Here is a 22,148-nt window from a genome sequence, read left to right as displayed (position 1 = left end):
AATCGCATCGGGATTTGCGTTTTTTTCGCTAAGTCCAAGGAACGAGAAGCGAAGTAACCATATGTATATATCTCGTATATGTATACATATATATGTATATATATACCAAATATATATAATCAAATTTAGCCCGGTCTATAGACTGACTCGATCTGCCTCGTAGAGCCTCCAGTTTGCGTTTCAGGAGGGCCTGTCTCACGGGGAAGCTGAAAAGAAGCGACCGAGAGTGTCGCGCGGATGTTTTGCTTGGCCGTATTCGATGGGCAGCCGATACCGCCGCTGTACCCGCGAGTTCGGAGAGATATTATTCTGCCTAGCTCTCTACGGGCGCCAACGAGCGAAATCTTCGAAGGAGCATGAAATGGTCAGCCGTCGTTTCCGTTTCTTAACGAGACGCCAATCCTCTCTTGTTCGAGAGGCCCTTTTTAATTTATCGCGCTGGCAAGTCCTTTTCTGTATCCCTACCGGTCTTTGTTAACAGTTCGCCTCGCGTGCATGAGCCTCACGCGAACAACATGCAAACGCTTACGCTGAACTCTAGCCTATGCCCTAACGTCACTTCCCTAACGTCACTTTGACTCCACTCAATAATGTATTTGTGCTCAAGATTGGCCTTCCATCGGCTACCCGTATTTGTGAGTTTCGCCTCCTTGACCTCCTTCTCGTGCCTCGCCACGACCCCTTCTTATCTCGGCGTGTCTGGCGCTTGGTACACTCTGCTACAGTCGGTAGAACGTCGTTTTCTCTTGATTCTTTCAAAGCGCTCAAATCTCATCTCTGGTTTCTACGCTTCTGAAGTCCTCTTCGCTACTCAGACGTGCCTATTGCCCTAGCTAACGCGGCACTGTGACGCTGCGTCTGGAGGTCGTCTCCAGTCTCGCTGCGGCATCTCCTTCATGCGCATGCAGAGCAGCATACCGCGGTGAACACTCTCACGCGACAGAGCAGGCAATGCCTCTCCGATGAGGCCAGCCGCGACGACGAAACAAACAAAACAAACACGTGAATCAGGGCGACGCGCCGCTGAAGAAGCAAGCGGAGAAGCCTGGAGGTGGAGGCGGCACCGCTGAACGGTAGAGAGAGCGAACGAGCTTTTCGAGGAAAGAAGACGAGGCAGGAAACAGGAAGAAACGAAGCAGAGCAGACAAGTCTAGACGACAGTGAAGCGCCCGAGGCGCGATCTGTGACGAGCGAAGAACGTCATTGAAGAAAAAAAGGCACGATACCTTCGACAGAGTCGCGCGCGACCAAACCTTCGCTGACACGGAAGGAATACGAAGACCGGCGGTGACAAAAAAGACAAAAAGGGCGAGGACGACAGCGTACGATGAAGTGACCGCTACATGAGATCCTCCTGGTTGCATCAGCCAGCACGAAACCCGAAGCGAAAGCGCAGCCTCACACACACGCCGACTGGGACTGCACAGAAAGCGACACATTCCGCGCTGCAGGGGGCATGGAGCCCAAACGGTATTGCCAGTCCCTGAGGCAATTTCTGAAACGCCTCGCAGAGAGATCGCCGAGCGTACACACAGACGAGCTAAGCGCCAAGCCCTAGTAGCGATACTTCGTGGAGTAGTCCTTTGGCGAAATCACGAGGCCACGACCTGAGAGACAGATGCGCAGCGAAAAAAGACACATGCAGACACGCCGAAAGAAAAGAAAACGATAAGAAAAGAGCGCCGTTGCGTTGTCGGTGAGTCCGCCAGAGGGCAGGGCGACGAGGGAGGACGAGGCATCGAAAAAAAGTTCTTTCCAGTCCGCGGGGCATGCTGAGACATCCACCGACACCAATTCACGCCTTCCGCAGCGGCCTCGCAAGCTGACGTGCGATGCGATCCGCGTTTCTTGCTTGTTTCCTTCTCGTGAATCGCTTTGCTGCGTTTCGTGTGCTGATCGTAGACCGAGACTCGCTGAAGATGCTAATCCTAGACGGAGTTCTCTCCGTTTCGCCGCGGCTCCAGTCTGCCGTTTTCGTCCCTCGCGGCAACTTACCTTTTCGCGCGCCTCTGTAGATGCACTCGATGATGTCGATGAGCTCTTGCTTGTTGTTCAGCGCCCAGTTGATTTTGTTGTTGTTACCCGTGCCCAAGTCAATCATCATGTGCTTGTTTCTGCATGCAGCACTCGACACACGCCTCGCCTGCCCCTTGAGCAGACGCGCACTCAGATCCCCGCCAATCGCGGGAGATCGCAGCTGAAACAATTCTACATACCAACGCGCAAATAGCCCTATAATCGTTATGCATGCACATAGAGACATACACCTATATGTAGATGCGCATATATTGATATATATATGCTCTCCGATTCGGGAAACCTGGCGCAGCAAATCAACACACATGTATACGTTTGTATGCGAATATATATGCATATATATATGTTTGATTCGGCGCAGAGCTGACCACTCCACAGCGATGGCATGCATGGCTGCCTGAATGAATGCACTGGAGCAGATATTTCTCGCTGTGTCTCACCTGTAGAAAAACATGACCGTGACAGGGTCGTAGAGTTCGTACATCGTCGTGAAGTCCGGAACTTCCGTCGTATCCACCTGCAGAATACCCTCACGCCGCGGAGAAAAACTTCGACAGACAGTCAACCAGAGAAACAAACAGGGTATTCCGACGAAAGGGATCCGGAAGGAAAAGGAGACACAGAAAACGGAAGCGAGGTGAGTGAACGTGCAGGAAGCGAAATGCAGGATAGTTTGTGGAGCATGCGACACCATGCACAACACAGCGAGCCAAAACCAAATCGAAACGGCCACAACGCAGGCGTCGGAAAGGAACAGAAAGAGTCAGCATACAGATGAACGAAGACTAAAGAGAGACGAAACTCACGAGGTAAATCACGCAGAAGTTTTTGACGTCCTCCGCGACCTTGAAAAGCTGCTCATCCATCTTCATGCATTCCGGATCGTAGTCGTGCCCGAAGCGGATGCACTGCTCGCATCACCGGAAAAAGAAGAAAAAACAAAAAAATGGAAAAAACACACAAATAACCCATCCAACTGCAAGGGAAGAATGGGTGTGTTAGATGGAGGCAGTGCGAGAGCTGCGCCTCTGAACTCAAGAACGAAACGCCGAGGCACCGCGCGGCTGGAGCAGAGGCTGCCCTCAGCAGATCGTGTCTGGGAAGGGCAGCGTGGAACGTCAGTGCATAGAAAAAACCAGCAGGGATACTTCATTAAAATTGTGTCGAGTTCGCTGTGCGCAGGAGCGCCCATGCATGTAAGTGCCCACCGGTCGGCGTGAGAGTGGTATGTTCACGAAGAGACGCATACGCACAGACAGAAAACAACTATGCAAACCCTGGGAAATAGAGACGCACGCGCAGCAGATACCCTCCACAGAGGGAGGCAGATGCACACAAATGGACTTTTCGCGAGGATATCTTCGAAGTGGAGTTCAACACTCACGACAAGGCGCTCCTCCTCCGTCAGGATGGCTTGGTCCTGCGCACATCACGAAAGAAAAAGAACAGCAGATGGAGTGCAGCAGGGCTCGCGATCAAAGTCAGTCTGCCTGCAGGAGCCGCTCCCGCTGATTCAATATATATTACTACACGGATGAGAGTTTTTCAATACACGTCATGCAGGAAAAAGAGAAGAATCCGCAGATGCGAGGCAGGGATGGCGACTGGCAGTCTACGCGGAGAGCAAAGCCGCAATGCATCTTGTCCTGTCTGTGTGACCTCATCTCGGCGAGGGGGGGTAGGGTGGGGGGAGGGACACCCCAAGAGAATGCAGAGATCCGTTTTCTGTCCAGCGGTGTGTGTAGTGCGTCCGAGATTGACTCTCGTGTATGACATGAGATTCATACGAAGGCGACGCGCAGAAACAGTCACACAGCGCGAAAGAGCCGTGTGCTTTCCCTGGTGCAGCGCAGGATCTCTGTTCTAAACAGCGGAGTACAGGACGCAGAGAGGGGTCGAAGTTCAGGAGCCTCGGCTATCAAACTTGGGTGCCTCCAGCAGAAGAAAATCCAAGGAAAACGACTAGACGAAACCTACAACTTGCCATCCCGAGTGAAGATGCTGAAGCATGTACGACATCTTGCCGCGCTGTAGACTCCTCTTCGATTATGAAATTCCTCTGTTTTCTCTCCTGGTTAAGCAGTCGCCGCGAGCTGCGGTCTCTTGAACACTTCAGTCCCCTGCTTCTCCGAAGTTTTCCTCCTGAACAGCGTTTCGTGCCTTCGTTGGCAACGAGACGGCCGCGTCGCTGCCTGGGGGCGGAACTCTTTTGCCGTCGTTCTCACGCGGCTGCAGCCGCTGCGAACGGGAGATCAAACGAAATACAAGCGACACGCGAACGCGGAAGAGAACCGTCTGTATCCTTCGCAGCCGTTACGAGCAGAGAGCGAAGGAGGAGGCCACGAGCGCTACAGAGGAAGGGAGAAAACGAAGCTGCGAGCAGAGTCCCGAGAAGAAAGCGAAGCGCGGCAGTGGAGGCGTCGCAAAATACAGGGAAAAAAAGAGACGCAAACTGAAGGCAGACAAGAAGAGGAGAGCGGACGCAGTTGAGCCAAGCCGAACAAATCTGCTCGTCTGAATGACGGCGAAAAGAGAGAGATGGGTCGGGCTTGTCAAAGACGTCCAATTTTGCTTCCGCAGAACTGCTTGCGAGTCGTGGCGAGCACTGACAGAGTGTGCCATTCGAAGGGAAAATGTCTTTCAAAGAGAGGAAAGGCCGAAGCCGTTGAGGAAGCGCCTGGAGCGACACACTGAGAGAAAAAGGCGAGCGAGAACTTATGCGACTGTGCGCAGCGTTGCATGCGGGCGGACCAGGCGCAAGTTCACTCCCTGCCGCAGTCGCTGGCGACCAGCTCGCGAGCCTCAGTCTGTCTACATTTTTAGTTTGAGAACTTGTGTGAAATTCAATCGCATTCTTTCAAACAAATCGAAGCGACAGCGCATCGGGGTTGAGGGAACGGGTCGGAAACCTGCAGCAGGCGAGCCAGCTCTGACACACCAAGGCGTCAGCCGCGCATGACGGCAAGTGCGACGATTCGCGGCGGGCGACTTTGCGCCGAGTTTTGCCGTTAAACCTCGACGAAACGCCCTGTCGACCGCATTCGACAAGCGAACAAGAGACGCTCGTTTCCCGTGAAAACCGTTGAAACGCATTTCGTACTGTCAACTTTCCCCTCGGTCCTACCTCGAGGCTTTCCGCGCCTCTCTCCTTTGCGTGAGAACGTGAAATTGCCGGCTTTCTTGTGACAAAGATCCACACGAAACGGTGTCGTGTCGTCGTTGCTCACACCGGAGAAGCGATATACATTTGAGTGAGTCTCTTTACCTCGTTTTGTACGCGTTTTCCTTCTCTATCTTCTCCCTCCTCTCGGGTTTTCTTGCCGCACAGCCGCCAACGAGGCGCAGCGGTCTACACACCGCCTTGGTCAGGCTAGGAGGTCGTCTGTTTTCAATTTTTTCTGAAGGTTCGCCGCCCCCTGGGCCTTCTTTTTGCTTCTGGCAGGCGCGCGCGACACAATGGCGAGCATTCTCAGGGCTGCTAACGCCCGTCTGGCATCTCGCTCTCGAGTGTTTTCTTCGTCCTCTTCGTTCGCCGCCGCATGCGCAATTCCGCAGAGAGGTTTCGCTTCGCTGCCGGCAAGCGGCGTGCGCGGCGCAGGCGTCTCGCCAGTGGGAAACAGCCGCTTCTGCGGCGGACTTCTGCAGACGAGAGCTATCGTTAACGTGAGTCCTCTTTCTTGAATCGACCGGCGACGTGCGCATGCGCAAAACTCCTTAATGTGAGAAAAACATGTTTATGTGGAAGGGGGCTGTTTTGGGAGAGCGCGAGTGAGGGCCTGCCACCGTACGCATGACTCAGTCACTCTACTGATACGCTGACATGAAAGTAGACATCGGCTGCCCTATATATATGTATATATATGAAGTACAGATATATATAGGAAAAGGTATAGATACCTATATATAGGTATATGTAGGTAGATATGTCACGCTTTGGCAGGCGGAAGGGCTTTCTTCTCTTTTGGTAAGTTCCTCAATGCGTTGCTCGATCTCGATTCCGTTTGTGTGTGCGCTTTCTCGGGCAGCAAGTGAAATCCACGCAAGATTTCGAGTCAGTTACCGCCTCGCAGGCGGGCGAGACGCCGGTGAAGGTTGTTCAGTTCTCAGCCTCCTGGTGTGGACCTTGCCGGCATGTCACCCCCATCGTAAGTCATCTCCGCGAGCTGCAGCGCGGCTCGCGCCCGTAGCTCTCTCCCCATTTATGTGACCGATGCACTGCCTCGCTTCCTCAGACCAAAGACAGGCACGCATATATATAGATATGAACATTCTTTCCTTGAAGGCAGTTTGCCTTTGATGCGAACCAGGTAGGCGCGGATATATGCGGACGTGTCGCACCTGCGGGTTCCTATTCGTAAGTAGATGTGCGTTTTTGGGGTCGCGGTTGTGTTTCAGAGGAGAGCGAGAGTTCTCCGTTGAGGCCGGAGTGTTTGAGTCTGTGGGTAGATCTGTTTACGTCTGAGTGTTTGCAGTTCTGCACATGTCGCTCCGCGTATCTATATACGATAATAGTATCCAATATATATATATATATATATGCGATGGCATGTATGTATCGATGCTGAGCGGGTTCGCGGGCGCGTGTGCGTTTTTTTTTTGCAGGTTGAAGGCTGGAGCAACAAGATGCCAGCGAGTGAAGTTCAGTTCTTTCACGTCGATATTGACGAGTGCCCGGGTACGTCAGCAGCAAGAGTGGAATCAGAACAGCAGAAACTTGAGAAGAGCCAACGATGCGGGCGAGGAGGTAGGAGTGTCAATTTTACCGAGGGGTCCTGGCGTGGACGCAGAGTCTATCCCTCAGCAGAGCGCGGTGGAGAGACAGAACGGGTAGCAGCGTGCAGAAGGCGCGCCGGTGACAGACGCGATGCCAATTCTGTGACGAAGTTGCCGTCGCGCGGCTGGCGTTCTTGTTCTGATGTCGTTGGGGCGTTTCACGCCCTTGTCTCTCGTTTTTGGAATTCCATTTTTTTTTAATTCGTCCTGAGTGATGCGCGGTCGGCAGAGCTTGCTGAGGAGTACGATATCTCCAGCGTGCCGACTTTCCTCGTCTTCAAGAATGGAAAGAGAGTCAACACGGTTGTCGGTAAGCACTTCCCGGTGGTGGCAAGGGCTTGTTTCAGCCAGCTGAGAATGTCTCAGGAAGGCTCCGCCGATTTATAGACACAAAGCAGCGCCCGTGTTAGACCAGTGAACTGCCGTGTGCGTGAGTGGGCACTGCTCGTGAACAGAGAAAGGTATTCCTCCTGTTCATATATGCGCTTTGCTCTCTGTTTGTGTGATTTGAAGGCGGAAACACCGCGAGGCTCGAGCAGGCGATCAAGGAAAGCACGAGGTGAAACCTGCGATTCTGTTTGAAGGCGGTCACTGACACGTGTTAAACAGCCATGTGTGCTCGCGGCGACGCGGTGAGGTGCGGCAGCCCGCTGCGGCTTCGCGAAATGATTTTTTGCGTGGAAAACACAGACACGCCGATGCACGCGCTCAGCTCATGTTACATGCTCCAGCGTGTTCACCATGAATTTCCCCCTGGGATTATAAAGAGTATTTCGGACTGGCAGCGTTTCGCTAGAACCGCCATGCTCTAGAATGGAAGGGTGTGCCACTATATGCTGCGGGACTGCCGTTCACAAGCTGAAAAAACGCCGTCGCCGTCCAGGCGCTTGCAATCGTAAAGAGACTGCGAAATCGGTCGTTAGCCTATTCGCACTGCCGATCCTCGGCGGGTGGCAAATCCCGCGGCACTACACCCAAGACAGCACTGCTTGGAACATGCAGAAACCCAACGTCACGCAACACAAAAGTGACGCTCACGCTTTGATACGTGGCATCGATAGGTGCGCAAAGCCGAAAAACTCTAACATGAGCGAGAAGAGTTCTTTTCTCGAGTATCGCACAGCAAAGTGCACAGCAGACGCGTTATGTGGGACTTCCGGCAGGAGTGCACAGAACGCCGACGGCGAACCCATCGTGAGCTGCGTAACGAAGCACAGATTCGAACGTGAATAGCATGCGTTGCTGTTTCAGTTACAGGGGACGCGCACATCCTGGCAAAGCTATGACTCAGTGGAATGCGCACGTCAGGGAGGCGCTTACGATTGCAAGAACAAACACTTCGAGGATACTCGCCGTAAAAGTGTTGGACACGTTGGAATTGAGACACGCTCTGCCAGCTAGTCTTGTATCAATGCCAAGGCGCGTTGACAGGGTCTCATATCCATGGAAAGATAAATACATCTCGGAGTCCCGGTTCTAGGTCGCCCCCCCAGCTCGTGGCAGTATGCATCCGGGCGGCCAAGTAGATGCACAACGACCTTTTGCATAAGCACAGCGTCAGTCGATACCTAGGGCACTCCAACCCCTGCAGAGTGAGTTTGGCAGAGGCTCTGTGCGCAGCGCGGAAGGAGACACGCGCTCGCATGGGACGAATCTCTGTAGCTCTATCGATCCGTGCTCCTTCACGTTGCACCCGTACGCGGCCTCAGCTGTCTGACATTCCTCAGGAAACGCCCGAAGTATCGGAGACCGTGCGGATCGGACGTCAAGGAGCACGAAAAAGGCTCTGGGTCACGGATTCCTCCGTCTCCAGGTTCTTGGTGGCACCCGAAAGCGCACACGAGTTGCTTCTAGAGCGGTCGCCGGCAGGCTTCACCTGACAGCACGCTGCGCCAGCCGCAGCTAGCGGCGCTTGAAAGCATTTCTCCTGGCTGTGTCGCAGCTACTTCGAGGGCTCAATTGTTGTTTTATCCGTCACGTGGTGAAGCAACCGTGCGAATATTCGGGGAACCTCGGCTTTTGGCAGAGGAAAATTCTGCACGAAGTGGGATTTGAACCCACGCGGACTGCTGTCCACCAGAACTTGAGTCTGGCGCCTTAGACCACTCGGCCATCCGTGCGAAGGAGAGACGCAATTCCTTAGTTGCGGTGCGGTGGCTCCTTTCGCCCTTCCAATATCGAGTGTAGAGCGCAAAACCTGCTTCCTTGGGCTTCCTTTCGGCTTACTTATCCGAAATGCAGAAGATGTGCTAAGAAGTTGGGCCAGAGAGCACAGGAAATCAACTCGGGTGTGCAGCCGACTGCAACGTCGACTGACGAGGCATGCGTACGCATGTGCACGCTCGTCTGGGAAAAGTAGATGTCTGCTGAGCGTCCGCTTTCTCGCTCGCGTGTCGATGCTCTGGTGTTGTTGCCTTTCGTGTCGTGGAAAGGCATTCGCTTTTCTTTTCAGCAGACTCCTGTGGCGAAGAAGACGAGTTTTATCCTTTTCCTTCGATCTGGAGTGCACACGTGCGTGTGTCTTCGCGGCCACGACGAACCCAGGGAAGTTCCCGTCGCCGAGCCCCGTCACTGTCTCGCCTCCTTCTCCTTGTCCCATTTTGTTTTCATCTGTCATTCTTTGCCTCTTCGCAGTAGCACTCCTTTACTCCTTATTCGCGGATGTGCCGAAGGACGCGCCTGCGATCCACCGGCCTCTCATCGAAGCCTACGCACTCAGCTGTCTCCTGTCTCCGGCACAACCAGCTCTGCCAGCGAATGAACAAGTTACCGGAAAGGTTTGCCCTCTGGCAAAAGGCCTTCGGCTCTGTCTTCGGTGTTTGGCTCTCTTCCAAGAGGAGAACAGTTGCAGCTGGAGAGGAAACTGAGAGGGCGCAGGGAGATGCGATAGAAGCATACAAAGCGGGCAGAAGAGAGTCTCTCTTCTGCCCTCGACATCTTCCTCGCAGTCGACCTCCTCCCGCGAGGCTGAGGGCGCCGCTCCCATTCACTATCGCTGCACGCCTTCTCGCTCCAGAAACTCCCTCCGAGGTCCCTTTCCACTGTTCCTTATTTGAGCATGGGCACCGGCTCCGTGTCGAGTCTGTGGAAGGGCCCCCGTGGCCAAGAGAGGCCGAGTCTTCTCTCGCCTCTGTCGAAGTCAAAGCGCGACAGAAAGCCGTCGAGAGTGAGGCAGAGGGCAGCTCCAGCGTCTGCGGTGCCGCGCGAAGAAAAATGAAAAGCGGGGGCGCGTCCGCGCGCCTCCTCTTCTTCTTTCTCCTCTCCGTGCTTGCTTTTGCACTTCTCAGAAAGTCTGCTGGAGTCCACCACCGTCAGCAGGCGGGACAGGAAGGAGCCTTGACCGCCCGAAAACCTCCTCCTTTATTCGTCTTGCTTTCGCGGTTGTCCCTCCCTTTCCTTCCTTCCTCTTCGACGCGTGCTTCCTCGCCTGCGTCAGCGTCTTTTCTCTCTTTGTTTAGCTTCTACACGGCGTCTTCACACTCTCCGTTCTCGCGGGCTCGCTCGAAGGCCCTCCACTCCGATACCCCAGCTGCGAGGCGTGCCGCAAGCGACCTGCGTCAGCGCAGGCGGCGCGGAGCGCAGGCGTCCAGCGGCTCTGACTCCCCTGTCTCTTTTTGCGCCTCCTTTCTTGCGTCGCCTCTGTCATCCACTGCGACATTGCTCGCGTCTTTGGCCGCCCGCCTCCGTTCTCGTTTCTCTCGCTTCGTCTCTGAAGCCCGCTGCATTCTCTGTAAGGGTCGCGCGCTCGCCTCGCTGGAAAACGGTGAGGCGGCCTGTGAAGCGCCCCAAGCCTGTCAGGATGTTCAACGGGTCCTTTTTCCTTCGGTTGGGTCGCTTCTCTCTCTCCCTGGATTTTCGCTACCCGGGCCGAGGCTCCTGCTGCCAGTCTCTGCACTACCGGCCTTCTCTTCGTCTGCGCTCTCGACCCTGCCGTCGTCTCTTTCTCTCAAGTCATCTTCGCCTTCCCTCGCGGCGGTTTCCGACCCTCTCTCCTCGCCGTCGGCTGGGGTCACGCATGGGCTTCCACGCAGGACGCGCAGCTGCAAGGCGAGGCGCTCTCGACTCGGCGACTCCGCGGCTTTCTTTCGCGCGTCGGTCTCAGCTTGCGAGTCCCAATCTTTGTCGCCTCCGCGGCCTCTTTCATATCTTCCGAATACCTCGCCTCAGCCGTTGTCTTCCCTGCCCTCCTGGCGCCCGCGCCTGTCATCGCACGCGCCTCCTCCTTCATCGCGAGGCTTGTTTTTCTTGCACTACCCGCTCGCCTCTGTGCCTGTGTGTCTCCGCTCTGCGTCGGTGACCTGCGAGTTTAGAGGGCGGCAGGGAAGAGACACGTTCGTATTTTCAGTCTCGGCCGTCGCGGCGGCGGAATCGAACAGACGCCCCTCTCCTCGGCTACATGGGGAGCGGAAGACATGCACGCCGCCGGTGGCGTCGTCATCAGAGCTCCATTTCTCTTCTTCATCTTCCGCGTTTCTGCCTTCATCCCTGCGGCGCCGGGCTGCGCTGCGTGCGGGGGGCTGGACGCCGAAGGCACGGGGCGACTGTGGCGCAGCTGACAGGCGGCCTGCAGGTGCTCATCCGGTGATTACGAATCGGGGGCTCTCCTATCGTCTGGTATGTCTGTCGCGCCGCCTTCTCTTCCTCGTCTCGCCTTCGCTATCGCCTCGCCCTCAGTGTCGCTCGCGACGTGCGTCCTCTGCCTGTCGCGCCTCTGCTGCGGCGCCCGCGCGCCCGCTGCTTAGCTCTGTGCGAGAGGCTTCTTCCTGCGTCTCGGCGTCGCCTTTATTTCCGCTCTCGTCTGCAGGCCACGGCGTCTCTTCGCTGGCGGCTGGCGCTGCCCACGCGGCCGTCGGCGAGGGAGCAGCGCGCGGCAGAGTGAAGTCGCGCAGAGTCCTCAAGGACGGAGACGCGGCGGGAACTCCACAGGGCAAAGGAGGAGACGAAGGCGACGCAGGCCGACCCTGCAGGGCCGTACGGCAAGGCGAAGGTGCGCGATCCGGCCGCAGACGAACAGGAGCTCAGCCGGAGGCTGCCTCAAGCGGCGAAGAGACAGAGGAGGCCACTGGGGCAGGCGAGCTGAGCGCCGAAGACAGTTCGTCGCGGTCGCCAACCTCCAGCTCGCCGGAGCGAGGAGGGGGGCACCCGAGCGTGGGCGGCGGCGACTGGGCGCGTGTTGGGGCGGCAGGCGCTTCGTCGCCTCGGCGTGCGACGCGTGAGGAGGAGAGCGCCAGGGGAAGCGCGTCTGGCGATAACGTGGAGCCGCCAGATGCGCCTGCACAGAGTGGCGTGCCCGTCCGGCTCTCACTGCGGGAAGTTGGAAGACGGTTCAGGCGCGCCGCGCTACAGGAGATGCAGAGATCGCAGCTCACGCATGGCTGTTTTCCCGTCGAGGCCGTTCTTCAACATCCCGAGCTTCTCAATGGTATGCGCGAGTATAAGTCCTTCGTCCTGCTGTGTCGGCGCGTGGCGGTGTGCGTGGCTTCCAGGTGTATACATGGATTCCTCCTCCCACTCATCTTACCACAGGAAACTACGACCCAGATGCTAGTGTGGTGTTGCTCCCGCTTATCGTTCTCTCTCGGCCTTCCTCTGCGTCTGGGCTCGTGGACTCTCTCGTATAAGACTCGAGTCTTCTGGCGTTTTGATTCCTGGTCGTGCCTAGCGCTCACGCCGCTCCCTGGCAGTCGCGTGCAGCTTTTCGGTCTGTCGGGCTGCCATCACCTCCGCCTTTGGGGGAGCCACCTTCTCTCAGTCGAATTTTCCCCGTTTTGAGCGATTTTTTTCTTGTTTCAGGCATGCCATTCCGGCGCCTGGGGGGTGTGCCGCCGCTGCGGCCGCAGGGGGCGTCTGCCCCCGGGAGCCAAGGCGACAGCAGCCGCGGGGCTGAAAGGCGAACGAGTGAAGCCAGAGAGGGCGAGAAGAAAGACGCCGCGCGCGTCGCAGGGAGGGAACCCCGCGGCGAACGCGGAGAGCCCTCCAGCTGCGCGGGCGGGCGCGGTATGCTGGTCAGCGGTCTGTGCCTCGGGACAAGCATGTTTGGATCGCCGGCGATGATCGACGATGCGGACGCGCGCGAGATGCTTCACTGCGCCTACGGAGAATACGGAATCAATTTCTTCGTACGTGGAGTCAGCCCCGAGGCCCGGCCGCGGCCGCCGCTGGCACGCGGGGGATTCCTCTCTCCGCGCCGCGGTCTCCGATGGCGCCACAGGCCTCTTTTTCTAGCGGGGAAGCTTGGCTGAAGAAACAGCTTCACCCAGTGCATGCAGATCTGCGCGCATCTATATATTTCCAAGCGCGCATCCGGTTGAGCCATCGCGGCGCTACACTTAACGCCCTGTATACCTGTATATGCATGCATTTGTTTGTGTGTATGTCTATCTAAGATCACGACTTCGTTGCTGATCCACAAACATATACATATACATATAGATAAATATATATAGATATATATAGATATGTGTATATATATATGTGCATTGATGTGTGTGAATGGCCGTATGTGCTGCCCTTGCCGGCGTTGCTTTCCGCCGTTTCGTCCCAGGACGTCGGCGAACTGGATCCAATTCCGATGGCGCCCGCGACGCACGGCCGCGGCCACGTCGAGGTGCTGCGCCCCTTTCTGCGTTCGCATCTCGCGCGCGCGGCGAGTGAAGCGGCCTGCGGAACTTCCGCGTCTTCGCTGGCGGCGGAGATGCGCAGGATTCGGATCTCCGCGCGCATTCTGAGTGGAGGCTACTCGGGTTTTCGCGAAGAGCGCGAGGCGCTGAAGCGGGCGATGCGCGACGAGGAGGCGCGGATGGGCGCTGCGGGCGCCCTGGGCGCCTCGCGCTGGGCGTGGGGCGAGCACAACCCCGACGCGGTCGAAGCGGACGGCTCCGCGCGGAAGCCGCCGACTGGCGAGGCCGGCGACGACGTGTGGAGCCGAGAGCGCGGCTGGTGGGCGCGCAAGGATCGCGCTGAGCGCCGAATGAACAGGTAGGAGACAGACGCGCGGACGCAGAGGCACCGCCGCCGATGCTAGAGTCGCGCCGCCGAGTCGCCGCCGCGAAGGGCGGCCGGCCTGCAGGCCAGGGGGAGGCTTGCATGCGGCATTCGATGCCTTCTCTCTCCCTGTCTCCGCCTGGCTGTGCCTGTCTCGGTCTATCTCCGCGTGCCCTTTCATTCTCTCTCTGCGACTCGTAGCGGTCTCATGCTTCCCGGCGCGTCGCCGCAGCAGCGACCTCCCTATCGCGCGCTTGCGCCTGGCTCTGTGCGTTGACTTGCGTGGTTCGTCCGCGGGGTTCACTCCAAGTCGTTGCTCAGGCGTCTCGGCGTGTCTCTATGGCCTACCTGGCGCCGGGCGTCCTGACGCATGTGCTCACGCAGCTCAGGTTTCTCGCCGTGATGCTCCGCTGTTCCTTTACTCTTCCGCGCTGTTCAGCTCCGCGCTCGAAGTGAGCCCTGCCCGTTGCCCGCTTTGTCTCTGCCCCCCGCCGGTTCGCCGCGACGTCGCATCTCGCCTCTCTGGCGGGTGTGTTGCCTTTGGTTCGCTCGAGTCGCGCGTCTGTCGCGTTGTGTGTCGCTGGGGTGTTTTGCGGGTTCTGGTGCCCGTCGTTTCGTCCCTAGCGCATGCCATCGCTGCGCGGTGGTGGCGCGCGAGTCTGCTTTCTCTGCAGCGCGCACATCGAGGAAGCTGTCGACGACCTTCTGCTGCGCCTAGGAGTGGACGCCGTGGATCTCCTGCAGCTCGACACGCCGCATCGCTACGTGCCCAGACACGAGCTGGGCGAAGACACCTACTGCTGGGGTGTAAGCGGAAAGGGGGGGCGCGGCTGCCCACGCAGAGCCTCAAAACGACCCGCTATGGGCGCCACGAGAGGGGAGGCGAAGTCGAGGCGCAGCAAATGCGCGGCGCTCTCCACGAGCCGAGCAAAGTGAAGTCGCGCCGTGAGCACCGGACAACTGCGAAACGCATTCAAAGTCATGTGAATCTAGGAAGGGACGGCAACATCCTGCGTGCGGCGGCTGCAGTGGAGCCCTGTGTTTCGCCGTGCAAGTGGTGCGTGTGACCCGCGCTGATGTCCGCTCGCGCGTCTCCGCCTTCGTTTCGTTCGCCTTGTCGCCGCACCGTCGCCGCGCCTCGTCGTGCCTATGGAGCACTCCCTCGCTTCCTCGCGAGGCTCGGCTCTCGCGACGTCGCCTCGCGTGGCGCGCGTGTCGTGGCTTCTTAGCCCCGTGTGTCTGTTTTTCTGTTCGCGCTCGACGTCGTAATCCGCTGTGTATTCTAGCGGTGCGGCGAGTCGGCTTGCCTCCGCAGCTGGAACGCGAGGACGAAGTGACCATAGAGCAGCAGCTCACGATTCTGCAGCGACTCATCGACAAAGGAAAGGTAAGAGGATCCCGCCACCCCTAGCCTTCACACGCTCTTCTAGATAGAGTTTCTCTTGGTTGGCGTGCGGCAGGAGCAGCAGCAGGAAAAGACCAACCTCGTTGCCTTGACAGGTTAGCAGAACGTCTATTGGGGGTGCCTTTTGATCCTGCGTCGCTCCTCTACTCGGGTTCGCGGTTTGCGGTCGCACGTCTTCGTCGCGGTGTGTCTACGCCTCTCACTCTCGCTGTCTGAGTCTTGCGTTTCTTCTTTTCGGCTGCGCGCTCTCCCCCAGGTTTTGCACATCGGCCTGAGCAACGAGACGCCTTGGGGCGTCTATAAGTGGTTTTCGGCTGCGGAGCAGGTGAGTAGTAGAAAACGCTCTTGTTTGTATGTCGTTCGCTGAGACGCGCCTGAGCCCGTTCCACACGTATCTGGGTTTTTTCACGCCTTACTCTCGGACGTGTGCTGGCATAGGGCGCCTGCGCGGGTGGTTGCTGGAGCTTTTTGTGCAGTCCTCGGCTTCTCTCGCGATCTCTGCGGACGGCAGTGCGGCTCGAGACTCTCCGTCCAACTTCCAGGGCGCCTGACGACCCCCAAAGCTCGACTGTTTCTGTTTTCTGTTCCTGTTTTTCACTTTTCCTCAGATGGGGCTGTCGCGCGTCGTCAGCGTGCAGTGTCTCTATAACGTGATGCATCGCAACGAGTTCGAGTCTGCCGGTACGCGCCCCGCCCCGTCTTCGAATGCCGCAGGCTTCGATACTGTCGAAATAAGAAATAAACACTACATATTGACACTTTCTCATGCGCGTGCGCTTCGCCGCGTTCGAAATGTGTACATGCATGCATACACATTCTCACGCGTATGGATTTCGGAGCTTCCGAAATATGTAAGTACATGCATATAAGCACATTCTCATGCGTCTGTGTGGCGTGTGCACTCGTGTGCGCGCAGCATGCATGCACGGGTGTACAGTGTGTTTACATGGGTTCCTGCCGCCTCGTGTTTGAGGCACATTCCGCATCCACGCGCGTGAAGCTGGTTCGTGTTGCGTGTCGCGTTTTCTCTTGTTCTCTTTGGTGCGAGTGCAGGAATGCCGGAAATGCTGTGGAACCTGAACGTCCCACTACTCGCGTACGGCGTCCTCGCGGGGGGCATTCTGACTGGAAAGTACCTTGACCCTGAGCGGTAGGCGATTGGCCCTCCACTCGCTGCTTTTTGCATCTCTAGACTTACTTCTGAGTCCAACAAACAGCCCCGGCTTGAGGCCTTCTGCTTTTCTGCGGGAGTTCGATGGAGAACCCTGCCGCCTTCTCGCTTCCGAGTGCTCTCGCGTCTTCCGTCTAGAAGGGGGGTCTGGGGACTCGGCCGCATCGCTCCACTTGCAAACTGTCTCGCTTGTTCGCTGCCCCGCGATTTCGCTCTGGCTGCCAGTCACCCCTGTGGCCTTCGGGCCTTCTCATAAGCCTGTCTCGCGTCGCCGACGCGGTCGGCGCCCGTCGCGACACCCTGAACCCTAGGCAATATAAACCCTAAAGCGTAAACCGTTCTCTGGAAGCTCCAGAGCTCGCCCGCTCCGAGCGTCCGGTCGTGACTCTCCCGCCACAGCAGGCTTCCCCTGTCCGCGCCCACGCGGCCGCCTGCCGGCGAGATTTTTCGTTCCTTTTTTCTTCAGGTTCAATCCGCGGGGTCCGGACGAGCGGCTCGGGCAGGACGAGTGGGACGGGGCCGTGGCGACGTATCGGACGAAGCTGCCGGAGGACAGCGGCTACCTGTCCTTCGGCGCGGCGAACAGCCGCTGCAACAAATGGAGAGACACCTTCCTCCCTCACCGCTCTGTCTGGGCGCAGTGGCACATGGGCGAGCTGCTCAAAGCCGCGCGGCAGTTCGGACTTTCGGCTGCGCAGCTCGCGCTCAGCTGGGTTTACTCGCGGCCGTTCGTAAGTGCCAAAACGCGCAACGAGCGCACTCCAGCGCATCTGAAGCCGCCCGGAAACGGCGGTTTTCATATATCTATATATATGTATGAATCTATTCACGTATGCATGCGTATGCGCGTACACGGGTAATCCCCTGTACTACATCCCTATATGTTCATATAGATAAAGATTTACGTGTTCAACTATCGAGCGTACGTATATAGTATAGACATGCAGATCGGCAACCGACGCCACGGGGGACGTGAGCGACGAATGGAGAGGAGGCGACGTCACTATCAAGAGATCACGCCAAAGAGGGGCTTTCGAAACGAAACGGGGGGGCACTGGCCTGGTCGGCGACGCTGGAGGGAGATGCTTTTATTGGATTATTTGCTTCTGTCTCTTGCTGCGGTTTGGAATCGTTATCGGTCTGCGCCGCCTTGAAATGCCTGCGTGCGCGGCAGCGCCGCGTGAATCTCGTCGCTGTCCGATTCCAGGCCTGAGTCGTCTAACTTTCCCCCAGTGGAGGTTGGCAGATGTCGCTACAGGAATTCGCTTTCTCGCTTTCGGGTAGCCAGTCATTTGTGAAAGTCTCAAAATGACCGCCTTTTCGTCTTCCACTTCAGCTCGGAAGCGCCATCATTGGACCGCGGACGATTGGTCAACTGCGGTAAGCACGCGTGTAGGTTTACCGCGTTTCTTCAAGTCTCGAGTGTTCGATCCTCGTCGTGTGTCTCGATATTCAGTAAATGCGGGAGACACACGCCTGACAGCTGGCTCCTGCACATTCGCTACTGCAGCCACTCCTCTTTACTACACTGCAGAGCGAGGGTTCTCCGGTCGCGATCGAGCCTTAGAGCCCACAACAAAAGGAGGCGCACGGCGATGCAGGAGAGGAGTGCGAGAGGAAGCAGATTCGTAGCCGCCGCTCGGGAGCCGGAGTCATCTGCAGGTGCCTCCACTTCCACTCCTTCCTCGTGTGCATCGCGCCCGTTGAGGGTTTAGGGTTTGGGCGCGGCTTCGAAGGGTCGGTCGCTTCCAGGCAGCTCTGCCGTTGCTTCTGTTTTCGCCGATGCTGCAGGGACTCGGTGCGCTCCCTGAACTACCCGCTGCCGCCAGCCCTCGAAGCGTTCCTCCACGAGCTCTTTCTGCGGTTCCGCGCGCCCACAATGGGCGGCCCTCACGCGGGGACGGTCTTGGAGGACCTCGAGCACGACCAGCTCATCTCGCAGTCTGAGTTTCTCCGCTGGGGGCGGCAGCCGATTTGGAGTGGAGGCACCTACTGGCCGCACTGGGTGAGGCTGCGCGAGACGGTATCGGCGGAACGCGCAGTGCTCCACTCCCCGGCATTCCCATATTTGTATGTAGAGAGAGAGAGGGAGCCGAGTCGGAGTAGGCAGGCGCGTGCCCTCTCTGCACGTATTTTCAGGGTTGCGCAACGTAACTATATGTTTAGTTTGTATCTGGGGTATATGCGTGTGTACGTAGAGAGACAGTCAGCGACATGCGGTTGCGGTCCTGCTCTCTCCTAGCTGTCGACTTCCTCAGGGTCGATTGCGTCTGGTTTTGTTTCGATTCACAGCCTCAGCCGCTCGTGGCGGACAAGGTGGACTACCTGCGCAAGCGCGAAGAGCTCGTGAGTCCCTGTCCACTTGCCGACCTCAGTTTCCTCTTATTTACTTCGCTGAGGCGTGCAGAATCCTCGTAGTCTTTAAATCTCTTTCCGTCAATCAGCGCCGTCCTGTATTCACGCTTTCTCATCGTTTTTCTTCCATCTGCCCGACTGTCTCTATGTCTCTCACCTATCCTCTGCTTCTCCATTTCTCCTCATCTCTCTGCGTGCCCGGTCACTCGCGCGCTCCCTTTTCTTTCCATTGTCCGAGTTGCGTGACTGGGTCTGCTCGCGGCACCGGAGGCTCCGTCGTCGCCCCGCGCGTCTCTGGCTCGCGTGCGGCCGTCCTCGCGTCCCTCTCAGCCTCCACGTTCGCTTTTGTTTTGCAATACATGCCATTTTATCCGCCGCAGATCGAGCTCCGCGCCGCTGCAGCAGACACCGACGATCCCTCGGACGAGGGCGCCTTCAACGTTCGTCTCTGGAAGGAGATGCTTGAGGACGGCAGGCCGGGTGAGTGCGCGCCGGGCAACGATACATTGATTTTTTCGAATCGAACCGGAGAGCCAAACACTCGCAGAATGTGCCTCTTCGCTTGCGGGCTGACGTGCCCTGCGCATGTTTCTTTCTAACCCATTTTGTGAGGCGTTCACGTTTGTTGTGTGTCGTCTTTTGGCGGCGATTCTATACGAACAACTGAGGAATTTTGTGCTATGATTCGCCGGCAGGGATGACGGAAGAGCGGACCGGTGCCTGCCCGGGTGCTTGCGGCCTCGTTGTCTCCCTCTAGTTGCGCATCTAAAAGTTATTGTTTTATGTTTGTCGTTTGCTGCGGTCTTTCGTCTCCGCGAGATACGCTGGTGATGCAGTCTTTCTTGGGTTCGCTTCTCTCAGATCAATACATAAGCGTAATCGAGATGCTTCACAAACATGGCGCGATTTCGGTTTGTGTGCGCGTCGCTCTCCTGAGAAACAGTCTCCTAAAAAAACAGCATCGCTGCAAAAACAGAATTGTTTTGGGCGTTGCATGAGCATGTAAGGCACGAGGACGGCGCTGCGGCTCAACGGGTGTGATGTGTACCCCCGCGTTTCTTTTCGCGTTTCGCTGTTCAGGCGAATACTTTGCGGTGAAGGAGCAGAAATTGTTCGGCTGGGATGAGAAGAAATTCGCGGACATGAACTGGCGAAACCTCACTCGCAGCGAGCAGGAGAGCCAGGACCACTCCGACTTCCACTTCGTCTGGCGGGGCGACAAGGTGCGAACTCGCCGCGTGACTCAATCGTGCGAATTACGAAAATTGCGGCCGGCACCCTTCTACATATGCGCCGCATATAAATATCTACACACATGTACTTATATTTTCTTTCTTAACACGAATGTCTATAGGGACGCACCCGTGTGCGGAGGTACGCTCGCCAGATTCATCTCGGCGTGCCCGGAAGGCGGCGATGAAAACATGTATACAAATATATATATATATATATATATATATGTATATACGCGAGCGTATCGCCGTAACTATATATATATCCTGTAACGGCGCGGGCAAGAAGCGCCAGTTGCATGGTAAGCTCGAGGAGTTCGGGGAAAAGGCGTTTTTGCGTCGCTAGTTTCCCGTGGCGCAAGTCTACGAAGACACCTGTGTAGAGGGGCCTGCGTGGGCGTCTGCGGAATTGTGACTTCTCTTTCAAACGCTTTTTCGCTGCTTGGCGCGCGTGTGTCAACAGATTTATCGCGAAAACACCACAGAGGCGATGCGCAAGTTTTACACCAACAAAAAAGCGATCTGCGACGTCATGCACAGGTCAGTCGCCGCCGCCAGTGCCCGGAGCGTTCGCCGTCGAGCCCAATCCAGGCATGCACTAAAGGCGGGGAGGGCGGGCGATCTTCCTCCTCAGTTTCTCGACGCGTTCATCGAGCGACATGATTCTGCAGCTAGACACATGGGCTGCTAGACTCGCACCGCCTCACGTCTGTGCCAGAGCGCATGCAAATACGCGACTCCCCTTCTCGTGTTCGCCGACGCCGCCTCTTCGGAATTGTAATGTGACATCAGAACTAGCCGACAGCCTTCGATCGCTGTACAGCTCCGCGCCGTGGCATCGCACTCGCGCGTGGAGTAGACTCCCCCTTCACGTTTGTCGCACTGAAACAGCCTCGCCTTGGCGTGCTGCTCTGAGGCAACTACGTCTCCGCACATATACGTACATCTACACGTATATATATATATATATATATATATATATATCTACGTCTTGTGTATTCGTGTGCGCTGGTGGTGCGCTTTGGCCTGCGCCTCGGTAGTTCGCCTTCAAACTCGCGAGCCACGAACCAAGGTATCTCTGTCTCGACATCTCTCTCTCATGGCATCTTGTCAGGAATATTCAGCAGTTCCAAGATTTGTACGACAACATGGAACGAGTAGGTCGAACTCAGCATGCATGGAGTAGGATGCCTGGGGTCTTCGCCCCTCTTAAAAAGTCTATAGATGTATATTTATATATGTATGTAGTATGCATATAGATGTATATATATACATACATAGTTATCCCTGTACTGAGTGTTGGCTCGGACTTGTCACTCGGTACCGTAAGGCGTAATATCTACTGTGTAGTATTATCATCTGTATACATATATATGTATGTATTTGCATATCTATATATATGGCAGTACTGGAAATGAGAATTGTGCGTTTGTCTTTGAACGTTTTTCAGACGCCTGGCCTCTGGTGCAGCATGTGGAATGAGTGGGACTACGATCTGATTGACAAGCGCCTTCGCGAGCGGCACGGTATCGACATCCTCGATAAAAAGGTGCGAAGCCCATGAAAAAACCAAAAGCGGCTCCAGCGCCGCAGGCACACATTTCTTCGGTGTGTAATATATGTACATATATATATATATATGCCTCAACATGCATATACAATATACATAGTTGCGAAACGAGCGGCGGAAATATCTAGGGACGTGTTTCTGTCCGGGCATGTCAATACGAAGAGTGCCGCTCCATGCGCATGTGTAAGTCTCTTCAGCCAAGCCTTTGAGTTCGCTGGATATGCGCACTTATATGTATATATAGTTGTACGCTGGGAGATAGCTGAGCTGTCCTACGCATGTATATCTGCGTGTATTTGCGAATACCTGGCGGCGGCGTTTTGCTGAGAGGGCGTCTGTGTTTTGGTGCCTGCGAGTCCGCGTCAGGTTTGGAAGGCCGTAGCGGACATTCCTGACAAGAAGAAGCGCCGGCGGCTGGAGTTCACCGAGCCCTTTTGGTATTGGGAAGACTCGGGTCAACCCGACATGCCCTGGGAGCACGCCACCGGCGAAGACGTCGCCGACGGGGGTCCGCAGCCCTAAGTGCAACCCTAAACCCTTAATCTTCTGAGAGAAACTAGAATTTGAAATTTTCTCGTGAATCGGCTGCTATGGAAACGTGGAGACGCTCGCGCACCGGCG

At 56.6% G+C, this 22,148-nt stretch overlaps 3 protein-coding genes and 1 non-coding gene across 4 annotated transcripts; 2 read left to right on the top strand and 2 right to left on the bottom strand.

The window, feature by feature from the left end:
• Positions 1 to 1,554: 1,554 nt before the first annotated feature.
• BESB_053270 (putative splicing factor DIM1) lies at positions 1,555 to 4,056 on the bottom strand (the record flags this gene model as incomplete). The annotated part of the gene is made up of 6 exons (XM_029363762.1): positions 1,555 to 1,607; positions 1,996 to 2,114; positions 2,478 to 2,554; positions 2,844 to 2,945; positions 3,422 to 3,457; positions 4,015 to 4,056. 6 exons carry the CDS (start codon positions 4,054 to 4,056, stop codon positions 1,555 to 1,557), a joined length of 429 nt encoding a protein of 142 aa, XP_029219685.1.
• A 1,437-nt stretch (positions 4,057 to 5,493) lies between these two features.
• BESB_053260 (thioredoxin-like protein TLP1) lies at positions 5,494 to 7,373 on the top strand (the record flags this gene model as incomplete). Its single annotated transcript, XM_029363761.1, has 5 exons — positions 5,494 to 5,700; positions 6,063 to 6,182; positions 6,640 to 6,712; positions 7,040 to 7,120; positions 7,324 to 7,373. The coding sequence occupies 5 exons, from the start codon at positions 5,494 to 5,496 to the stop codon at positions 7,371 to 7,373; spliced, it is 531 nt and encodes a 176-aa protein (XP_029219684.1).
• Positions 7,374 to 8,846: 1,473 nt separating this feature from the next.
• BESB_057770 lies at positions 8,847 to 8,930 on the bottom strand. The gene has a single exon. It is a non-coding gene; the product is annotated as a tRNA-Leu (tRNA).
• Positions 8,931 to 10,023: 1,093 nt separating this feature from the next.
• Positions 10,024 to 22,049, top strand: BESB_053250 (oxidoreductase, aldo/keto reductase family protein; the record flags this gene model as incomplete). Its single annotated transcript, XM_029363760.1, has 18 exons — positions 10,024 to 12,232; positions 12,604 to 12,929; positions 13,355 to 13,788; positions 14,469 to 14,601; positions 15,110 to 15,181; positions 15,456 to 15,524; positions 15,808 to 15,880; positions 16,253 to 16,349; positions 16,837 to 17,101; positions 17,707 to 17,750; positions 18,162 to 18,375; positions 18,663 to 18,716; positions 19,106 to 19,205; positions 19,806 to 19,948; positions 20,421 to 20,497; positions 21,072 to 21,114; positions 21,408 to 21,506; positions 21,894 to 22,049. The coding sequence occupies 18 exons, from the start codon at positions 10,024 to 10,026 to the stop codon at positions 22,047 to 22,049; spliced, it is 4,608 nt and encodes a 1,535-aa protein (XP_029219683.1).
• Positions 22,050 to 22,148: the final 99 nt, after the last annotated feature.

The sequence above is a fragment of the Besnoitia besnoiti genome, chromosome IV (genome assembly GCF_002563875.1).
Source record: "Besnoitia besnoiti strain Bb-Ger1 chromosome IV, whole genome shotgun sequence".
NCBI lineage: Eukaryota > Apicomplexa > Conoidasida > Eucoccidiorida > Sarcocystidae > Besnoitia > Besnoitia besnoiti.
The sequence above is the reverse complement of the archived record's forward strand: the minus strand, read 5'-3'. Positions and strand labels throughout refer to the sequence as shown.